The following is a 10,680-nucleotide window of genomic DNA, read 5'->3' as shown; positions in this document are numbered from 1 at the left end:
TTTGAATAACATATTTATTTAAAATAGTATCTAAATGTTCTTAAGCATTAAGTCTACTTCTTTTTAAAAGCTAAGACTAAAAATTAGGAATAAAATATCTTTGTATGTATTAAAATAATTATTATATTTGCTTTTATTTTATATAATTAAGATAAAAATATTTTAAGACTAATAATTTGACAAAAAAATGGTCAATAACATATTTTCAAATATTTCAAACTATTAACATTTGTTAACATAATAAAAATTCTAGAAATTAGTAATTTAAAAATATTGTGAAAATAATAATTATATATATTCGTATCTAATATAATTAAAATAAGATATTTGAGAACTAATAATTTTAGAAACCTAAACCAAATTAAAGAAAAAAAATGTAATCAATATAGAAAATATTACATATTTCTAATTAAATATTTAAAAAAATCAATCTCTTATAAGCCAATTCTTCAAGAAGAATTGATGACATGCAATTCCATGCATGATCTCAATTGTTTGATGAGTAACAAATGAATCAATTTTTGTTTTTCAATTTCTTGATGCAAAATGAAAAAAAAAAAAAAAATCTTATACAGAACATAAGCCTACGAAAAACAAATTCATGACAGATTTTTTTATAGTTTAATAATAAACTATGTGTCTGATTCTCCTCCCATTGATATTTATATTTATTAATTTTTGAAAAAATATGTTAAGTAGTTTATATAAAGATATATGTACAGGTAATACTAACTCAAGTGGACTTCCTGTATCAACTAGGTTGTTGATGTCAACATATTTGGTCCTTACTTCTAAAAAAAAATTGTAATTATTAATTTTAAATAGGTTATATTTAAAAGTGCATGGAGTGAAAAGGAATATTTTTAATTATTTCATTTTAATTAAAAAATTAAGAGCATTTTGATAAAATAAAATAAATTTAGTGTGGAATTGAGCTCATGTATGTACTCCTTTTCAATTCCATTAATTGTAGATGAAGGAGGTAGTTGGATGTCAACACCAACTAATGGAAATGTTGGATGTATCACATTTAAGTCTATAAATAAGTATTTCATCTTCATCCTTCCCTCCAAGTACGACCCCTAATAACTTCCTTTGTACCAATCCAACAATGGCCCTTGAATATTCTTCATCCTACTCCTTTCTCTCCCGACTCATCATCACTCCTTTTTTCTTCATATTTCTCATTTTCCCTCTGTATTCAATATTATCATTCCATGTCACCTTTACATCTGCCTCTACACCTGCCACTTCTCTTTCGAATGTTCAACAAGATCAGGAAGCACTTACTCTTCTAACATGGAAGGCTAGTCTTGATAATCAAACCCGATCTTTCCTTTCTTCTTGGTCTGGACGCAATTCTTGTCATCATTGGTTTGGAGTGACTTGTCACAAGTCAGGAAGTGTCTCCAATTTAGACCTTGATAGTTGCGGTTTGAGAGGTACACTCCATAATCTCAATTTCTCATCACTTCCTAACCTCCTCATTCTTAATCTTCATAACAACTCCCTCTATGGAACCATTCCAATCAACATTGGTAATCTTTCCAAATTGATCATAGTTCTTGACTTTGGTTTCAATCATTTCATTGGTGTAATACCTCACCAACTTGGATTTCTAACATCTCTTAACTTTCTAGCATTGTCTTCTAATAATTTCGAAGGCCCAATTCCTCCTTCCATAGGGAACTTGAGGAATTTAACCACATTGTACCTTCATACTAACAAAATTTCTAGTTCCATCCCTAAAAAAATTGGATTGTTGAGATCTCTTAGTGTTATTGATTTGTCAGCTAATAATCTCACTGGTTTGATCCCTCCATCTATAGGAAACTTAAGGAACTTAACCATTTTGTCTCTTTTTAAGAACAAACTTTCTAGTTCCATCCCTCAAGAAATTGGATTGTTAAAATCTCTTAATTTTCTTGATTTGTCAACTAACAATCTCACTGGTCCAATTCCTCCTTCCATAGGTAACTTGAGGAACTTAACCACTTTGTACCTTCAAAGAAACAAACTATTTGGTTCTATCCCTCAAGAAATTGGATTGCTAAGATCTCTGAATGATCTTCGATTGTCAACTAACAATCTTATTGGTTCGATCCCTTCTTCCATAGGAAACTTGAGGAACTTAACCACTTTGTCTCTTTTTAAGAATGAGCTTTCTGGTTCTATCCCTCAAGAAATTGGATTGTTAAGATCTCTTAATGATCTTCAATTGTCAAATAACAATCTTACTGGTTCAATCCCTTCTGTCATTGGAAACTTGAGAAATTTAACCACTTTGTATCTTTTTAAGAACCAGCTTTCTGGTTCCATCCCTCAAGAAATTGGATGGTTGAGATTGCTTGATGATCTTTACTTGGCATTTAACAATCTCAACGGTTCAATACCAGCTTCCATAGGAAACTTGTCTGGCTTAACCTTTTTGTCCCTTCATTACAATAGACTCAGTGGTGCCATTCCTCCAGAAATGAATAATATCACTCATTTGAAATCTTTGCAGTTAGGTGAGAATAACTTCATTGGCCAACTACCACAAGAGATATGCCATGGTAGTGTTCTTGAAAACTTTTTCGCCTTTGGAAACCAATTCACTGGTCCTATTCCAAAGAGCTTGAAAAATTGCACTAGCTTATTTAGAGTTCGGCTTGAAAGAAACCAACTTACAGGAAACATAGCTGAAAGTTTTGGTGTCTACCCGAACCTAAATTATATTGATCTAAGCAACAACAATTTTTATGGTGAGTTTTCTGAGAAATGGGGGCAGTGCCACATGCTGACACACCTGAACATCTCCAACAACAATATTTCTGGTGTTATACCGCCTCAACTTGGGAAAGCAATTCAACTGCAACAACTTGATCTCTCCGCCAATCGTTTGAGTGGGACAATCCCAAAAGAATTGGGTATGTTTCCCTTATTGTTCAAATTGTTGCTAGGCAACAACATTCTTTCAGGAAATATTCCTTTGGAATTGGGAAACTTATCCAATCTTGAAATCCTTGACTTGGCATCAAACAGCTTAAGCGGTCCAATTCCCAAACAACTAGGGAACTTCTGGAAATTATCATCCTTGAACTTGAGCGAGAATAGATTTGTGGACATCATTCCCGACGAAATTGGAAAGATGCATCATCTTGAAAGTCTCGATCTTAGTCAAAATATGTTGACAGGAGAGATACCACCGCTGCTAGGTGAATTACAGTACCTAGAAACGTTGAATCTCTCCCATAACGAGCTCTTTGGCACCATCCCACACACGTTTGAGGATCTGATAAGCCTGATAGCTGCTGATATATCCTACAATCAATTGGAAGGTCCTCTTCCCAACATCAAAGCCTTTGCTCCATTTGCCGCATTCAAAAATAATAAAGGTCTATGCGGTAATAATGTCACTCATCTCAAGCCATGCAGTGTTAGTCGAAAGAAGGCCAACAAGTTTTCTGTTTTGATCATAATACTCCTCACTGTGAGCACTCTATTGTTCTTATTTGCTTTAATTATTGGCATTTATTTTCTTTTCCAAAAATTGAGGAAGAGAAAAACCAAGTTTCCAGAAGTAAATGTTGAAGATCTATTTGCAATATGGGGCCATGATGGGGAATTGTTGTATGAGCAAATCATACAAGGGACTGACAATTTCAGTTCGAGACAGTGTATTGGCACTGGAGGATATGGTACTGTTTACAAGGCTGAGTTGCCAACAGGTCGGATTGTTGCTGTTAAAAAGCTTCACTCATCAGAAGATGGAGATATGGCTGATTTAAAAGCTTTCAAAAGCGAGATTCATGCTTTAACACAAATAAGGCATCGCAATATCGTCAAGCTTTATGGCTTCAGTTCATTTGCAGAGAACTCGTTTTTGGTTTATGAGTTTATGGAAAAGGGGAGTTTGCAAAACATTCTATGCAACAACGAAGAAGCAGAAAGATTAGATTGGATTGTGAGGCTAAACGTTATTAAAGGCGTGGCTAAAGCTTTATCCTATATGCACCATGATTGCTCACCTCCTGTAATTCATCGAGACATATCGAGCAATAATGTTTTGTTAGATTCAGAATATGAAGCTCATGTATCTGACTTCGGCACGGCTAGGCTTTTAAAGTCAGACTCATCTAATTGGACTTCATTTGCAGGAACTTTTGGTTATACTGCTCCAGGTACATTTTTCTTAGTGCCTTGCTTATCTCTAAACAGCCTCTATACATCATATGTAACTTTTATAATTGCTTAGCAGAGCAAAGCATGATCTAATCTTCTTTGCAGAACTTGCTTACACGATGAAGGTGGATAATAAAACTGATGTTTATAGCTTCGGTGTTGTGACATTGGAAGTAATTATGGGAAGGCATCCTGGAGAACTCATCTCATCCCTGTTATCATCTGCGTCCTCATCATCCTCATCACCATCAACCATCCACCACTTACCACTGAATGATGCGATGGACCAGCGCCCATCACCTCCTGTGAATCAACTGGCAGAGGAAGTAGTGGTTGCAACGAAGTTAGCATTTGAATGCTTGCATGTTAATCCCCAATTTCGGCCAACTATGCAACAAGTTGCTCGAGCACTCTCAACACAGTGCCCACCATTGTCAAAATCGTTTTCCATGATTATGTTGGGTGAGCTGCTGGGTCATGGTCATGGGGGTGAAACTAGCTGAGGGTATTCACTTCTCCATGTAAATTTTGTTATCAATTGAGTATTACTGTAAAAGCTTATATTGGGTAGAGTAAGAAGATTTTTATTATAATATAAAGCTACAATTATATTTTATGTGAAAGGGTCGAATGTATAGGTGTGCTACCGCGAAGAGACCCATTCTGTTCCTGTTGAGATGACAGAGGGGAAATGTGAGGTTCTTCTGAAGCATGATCTGCCATCATGTGACGTCCTTGAAACCTTTGGAACATATTTTTCTTTGAAGGGCCCCTCAAGCAGGTAGTTCATTTGTCTCTATGTTAAAGGACGTGATTATTTTACCCCATGTTGCTTCCAAATTTGCAGGTGTATCAATAACCAAGTGGGCTATTGAATATGAAGAGCATGCTGGGGATGCACTCAAATTCAATCATGTAGAATCATCGATGTTTATTAACTATTGCAGTTCGATCCTAAGGTGAATGATTTCATTAACATGAAAATCTCTTTTTCTCTATCTCTCAATTTGTAATAGACCTGTAAATTGGTTGTGATGCAGGGCTGTCGTGGAGGAGTGCGGGAATGCCGATGGCTGTGTCTCTACTTCTGAGGCTACCAAATAATCTGCATCACCGGATATCCTTGGACAAGTTGATTTTATTAACTGGGGGGGTTGGGGCGGCCTCCAAGCCAGGTTTGATCAGCTTCTGCTCTGTTTTTTTACTCTATTCTAAGAGCTAAAACCAAGCTGCCATCTTCACAGGGTTTCTCTGGGATGAATCCGTTTAACCTAAGTAGCTGGACTAAAGTTCAGTGTGAAATGATCCTGGCCTTCTTATCATTTGCTGATTACTTTCAGCCTAGGTTCTTCCTGCTCGAGAATGTGAGGACCTTTATGTCTTTCAACAAAGAACAGGGGCATTCCGACAAACTCTAATTTTGTAGAGCAGTCTATGAAGCATTCATCAAAAGTAGCGGAGGGTCATGGGGGTGAAAGTAGCTGAGGGTTCTCTCTTCTCCATGTATATGTGTTGGATTTTATTTTTTATTTTGACTTGGCATTCCGTTTTATTAATTTGGACAATCGCTTCAAAGTATTGTTCAGCACAGGAAACAAAATGCTAATTTGAAAAAACTGATAGAGCAAATTCAGAAGAGAGAAAAAGGAAAGGATTGCCAATTGATTATTATTGTAAAAGCTTGTATCGTGTTTTTCAAAAAAGAACAGACCTTTCATATGGTATATTTCTAGATTCATGGGCTGAAATCCAAGTCATTTGCCTAACCAATTAGAAGGAGCATAATAATTAAATGTTGGTTTAGAATCCTTCTTCAACATTTCTTACCCCGATGATTTAGAAAATACAGAGTGCTAGAGAAAAAAGAGCAGCAGAATCAAGAATCTAAATTATGGTCTCATATCCAATGAAGTCAGGAATCAATTTTACAGAATCAAGAATCTTAATTGTTGTTGTCGTATTTTCTCCATTTTAGATTAAAAAAATGAAAAGTTATCATATTTTAGAAAATATTTTTTTTTATCTTTTCCACATAATCCTAATTTTCCCCATTTATTTTTATCTAGTTTAGGAAATTTATCCATTTTTAGAGCATATGAGCATGTATATTTTATTTTTCATGGATCGTTAATATATTTATGTTTTTAATTTGTTCTATGATACATGATGGAACATGTTAGTGGATTTATCATATTATTTATATTTTTTCTTGATCTAAGAAAGATTAGATTTGTTAGGAAGATTCTTGTTATATGTGCTCATTCTATTTGTATACTACTTGGCTTGAAGGGTTTGCTCAAAATAGTTGTTGCAATGGACAATTAATATTAGAATTAATTGTTTTTCTTATTAAGTGTTGCTCAAAACATTGGTTGGTTAGAATGCATGTTTGTTCTTGCCTATGTAGTAATGATTTATTTAAGGATTTTGGGTTAAAATTCTTATCAGCAACTTAGACTCAATTAAGACTCTTTAAATAAAATAAAATTAAGAAAAAAAATATGTTTTCTAGTGAGGAGGTTTAGGAAAAGAAAATAAAGAAAGAAATACAATTATCTTAGTTTTATTTATTTATTTATTTATTTTTATTACTTGGGAATCAGTTGATTAAAGGTTTCTACTCAAATGAGATTATCACAATTGTTTGCATTAGTTGAGTTTTGTTTTTTTAGTGGAATTGTGAAATTATGTTTGGTTTATGGGAAAATGAAGGACAACAAAAGAATTAAGATATTTGACTTTAGCTTATTATTATTTTATTTGGGATTGAATCCCTCTACTTGTAGAACCATAAGTTCGTTTACTTAGGGATTGTGTTTTCACTGTTTAGGAACCTAAAGAACATAGGATGTGAATATATTTAATATTATATCTTTATTTATTTTCAATCAAATTCCTAGAAATTAAGTCTTAAGAAATCTTAGTTTATTTCTTCTTATTTTCAGTCTTCTTCCGAAACACCTATTGTGGAATTTGTTGTTGAACAATTAAAATTGGATACTTCTATTATTTTATTTTTTTTAATCAATTTATGAACAAGGATTTGATCAATCTTCGATGTCCAAACCCATCCTTTTTGGGGGGCATTGCATCTTTCTTGAATTTTGTATGAAATAATTGTTAGAATAGCCAACAGATGTTACTATTCCAAATCTAGGATCTAGTAGTGTCGCTGTAGACCCCTTTTAGTGAGGGACCCGCGGGGGGGGGGGGGGGGGGGGGGGGGGGGGGGGGGGTGGGTGTGGTGGGGGTTGGGGCGGGGGGAGTTTTCTTGACTTCTTGGCATTTCTTTTTGAAATAAGGAGGGGGGTCCCTTTTTCTGCAGGAGGAAAGCTAGATTGGACGGGGCAGCAACAAAAGAGCAAGGAGGCCATGCTGCTGATGGTTGAGAAGCCATGCTGGCTGATGGAGGAACAGTAGGGTTGGTGATGGCTTGCTGAGGAAGACATAAAGAGAGGAGAAAAAGAAAGCTAACAGAGGGGAAAAAGGGAGAAGACAAGCTGGATTTCCTGGAAGAGCTCGAGCAGAAGAGAAGCTGAATCATCTTCGCTTGAGTGGAACAGGTATGGCTACCATGAGTACTTTCACTTTGGATTTACTGGTTTTACTCCCTTGACATCGTTGATTTTAAGCATTGTTTGTTGAGTTTTGTTGAACCTAAGCTCGCATTACATCTACTTTACTTTATTCTCTCTCCAGTCTCTCTGTTTTCTCTTGTAAATGACTGAGGTGTGGTTTGCTTTCTTTGAGCTTCGCGTTTGATTAAATATGCAAAAGCTTACCGTTCATCCCACCTGTGGATCCATTTAATATAGCATAAAATAGAGTCGATTCTAACAGGTTGTTTGTTTAAAACATATTTGGTTTTCTTTGGAACCCTTTCCAGCTCTTGAAAATCTTTGGTCATTATTCTTGAAAACCATTTGGGAGTACAAACAGTTTTTTTAGAAACCCGTTGGATGGCACCCCAAGATTCTTCTCATGGGATACGTTTGTCACTGAAATCCATATGCAACCCCTTTCAAGCACATTTTCAGTTTGGTTACCCTATATATTCAGCTACTACTGTGGGTTTCGGAAGGGCCATCAGCGGTATCTAATGAGAGAGGTGTGACTCAGCCAACGATCTTATTGCTGTTTCAATCTTCTTGAGAGCCAACACTAACAAGAAGACATACAAATTCAGTAGAGGCTATCACAGTTACAGCTATTGAAATGCAGTTTCAGTCCAAGGAGAGTCTTCAGAAATGTCTTTAAGGATGTTTCTGAACAAGGTTCCTCACCACCGACCTCCATGTTTGAGCATGAGGAAGCTATAGCAGTCAACAAGTCAGATTCCTTGCTCCCAACTGGAGGCTTTAATCAAAGTATCCTCTCCTGCACACACGTCAAAGTCCAGAGTAGCAAATGCATGGCCCATCAAACCTTTATAAAACCTTTCAACCTTCATACTCTGCCATACCCTTCATCATACTCATTTCTTTATTTATCTCACTCACTGCAGCATCTCGTTTCATCCCCATTCATATCTTCATTTCCCCATCACCTTTTCTCTCTCTACACCACGTTTCCATTTTCTAACACCCACCTCATCACCCATGATTCCTATCCTTCTTCCCATGCAAATATCTCACCACTAGTAATCCTTGCTTTCATCATCATGCATGTAGCCACCTCCATCATGCCACCTTCCATGCTCATACCTCACCATACCCACAGTCGTATTCACCACCATGCCCACGTTTCTCTCTTCGAAACCTGCTGCTGGCAACCCAACCTTCCAACCTCATGCATACGTGCCCACACCCACGCCGCATCTCACTCTCTCTCTCTCTCTCTCTCTCTCCTCTGCAACTGAGCTTGTTAATGGCATCTCAGATCTGAGACTTCGAAAAGTCCGGTTTAGGGTTTGTTTATGAATTCGGAACTCCGAGAAAGAAGTTTCAATGGCGTACTCGTTTCCGGAAGAGGTTTTGGGGCATGTGTTTTCTTTCATTCATACCGATAAGGACCGAAACGCGATATCCGTGGTGTGCAAATCGTGGTATGAGGTGGAGCGGTGGAGCCGGCGACGGATCTTCATCGGGAACTGTTACGCTGCGAGCCCTGGGATAGTGATCAGGCGCTTCCCGGAGCTCCGGTCAGTGGCGCTGAAGGGGAGCCGCATTTTGCAGACTTTAATCTGGTGCCGGATGGGTGGGGAGGTAACGTTTATCCGTGGATCGCTGCCATGGCTATGGCTTACCCGATGTTGGAAGAGTTGAGGTTGAAGAGGATGGTGATGACAGACGAGAGCTTGGAGCTGATCTCGCGCTCGTTCAAGAATTTCAAGGTTTTGGTGCTCTCGTCGTGCGAAGGGTTCAGTACGGATGGACTCGCTGCCATTGCCGCAAATTGCAGGAATCTGACAGAGCTGGACTTGCGAGAGAGTGAAGTGGATGACTTCAGTGGACATTGGCTCACCCATTTCCCTGATTCTTGCATATCACTGGTGTCCCTCAACATTTCCTGCTTGGCCTCCGGGGTGAGTTTCTCTGCCCTGGAGCGCCTGGTGGGTAGGTGTCCCAGTCTGAGGACTCTCCGGCCCAAGTTGATGTTGAGGATGGATGCCTTGGGCTTGCCCATGGCAAGGACTTTGGGCTTAAGCTGGAGCCCAGGCCCAAAAGGTTGCTAATGAAAGGCCCTCTATTTTTACCTAACATGTTAACTCAACTCAAACACCACTAAAAGATAAATTATTAGGATGGAATATTGTTTTTTTAAAACCCAAAATAATTTACATTTCATCTTCTTTGCTTTAGTCATGTCTAATCATCATATATGAAAAATTTTATATAATTAATTTATGTTGGCTTCAATGAATTTTCTACCATCCAAATTTTAAGTCCCATCTTCACAACTTATGTCTTTTAAAACCATTCTTCAAAAATCCGACTTCCTAAATCGTTTTTCAATTTCAAATATTCGACTATTTACTTTCATCCGTTTAAATATTATTCTTGTTATAATTATTATTAGTCCGCATTTGTGTGTTTAATTCTTTCAAAAATTCCAATAGTTAAAATCTAGTTCTTTCAAAAATCCCATGTTTTAATTTAATTCTTCAAATATTCGTTTAAATCTCATTTTCATTAAATAGAATCAATATCCCGTATTTATCTAGTCTAGTCTTTCAAAAATCCCATGTTTTAACTTAATTCTTCAAATATTCATTTAAATCTCATTTTCATTAAATAGAATCAATATCCCATATTTATCTAGTCTAAAAATCCCCTGTCTTAATTTAATCACTCAAACATTCATTTAAATCTTATTTTCATCAATTAGAACCATTATCCCGTATTTATTTAGCTATTCAAAGTCTAATCCTTCAAAAATCCCCTATCTTAATTTAATTCTTCAAATAATCCGTTTAAATCTTATTTTCATCAATTAGAATTATAATCTCGTATTTATCTAGTTATTTAAAGTTTAATCCTTCAAAAATTCCATGTTTTAATTTAATCTTTCAAATCC

The 10,680-nt window shown here is 36.4% G+C and overlaps 1 protein-coding gene across 1 annotated transcript; it reads left to right on the top strand.

The window, feature by feature from the left end:
- Positions 1-1,091: 1,091 nt before the first annotated feature.
- On the top strand, positions 1,092-4,744 carry LOC100247448 (probable leucine-rich repeat receptor-like protein kinase At1g35710). The gene is made up of 2 exons (XM_059741350.1): positions 1,092-4,163; positions 4,270-4,744. Exons 1-2 carry the CDS (start codon positions 1,112-1,114, stop codon positions 4,665-4,667), a joined length of 3,450 nt encoding a protein of 1,149 aa, XP_059597333.1. The 5' UTR covers positions 1,092-1,111; the 3' UTR covers positions 4,668-4,744.
- The last annotated feature ends 5,936 nt before the right edge of the window (positions 4,745-10,680 follow it).

This window comes from Vitis vinifera, chromosome 12, assembly GCF_030704535.1.
Source record: "Vitis vinifera cultivar Pinot Noir 40024 chromosome 12, ASM3070453v1".
NCBI classification, from domain to species: domain Eukaryota; kingdom Viridiplantae; phylum Streptophyta; class Magnoliopsida; order Vitales; family Vitaceae; genus Vitis; species Vitis vinifera.
Note: the sequence above shows the minus strand (reverse complement) of the source record. Positions and strands in the feature narration are given on the sequence as shown.

Excerpts from the sequence above, each read along its gene's own strand:
- LOC100247448 (XM_059741350.1), top strand. The coding sequence starts at position 1,112 with ATGGCCCTTGAATATTCTTCATCCTACTCCTTTCTCTCCCGACTCATC. Across the intron at positions 4,164-4,269 it reads TTTTGGTTATACTGCTCCAG|AACTTGCTTACACGATGAAG; the intron begins GTACATTTTTCT and ends TCTTCTTTGCAG.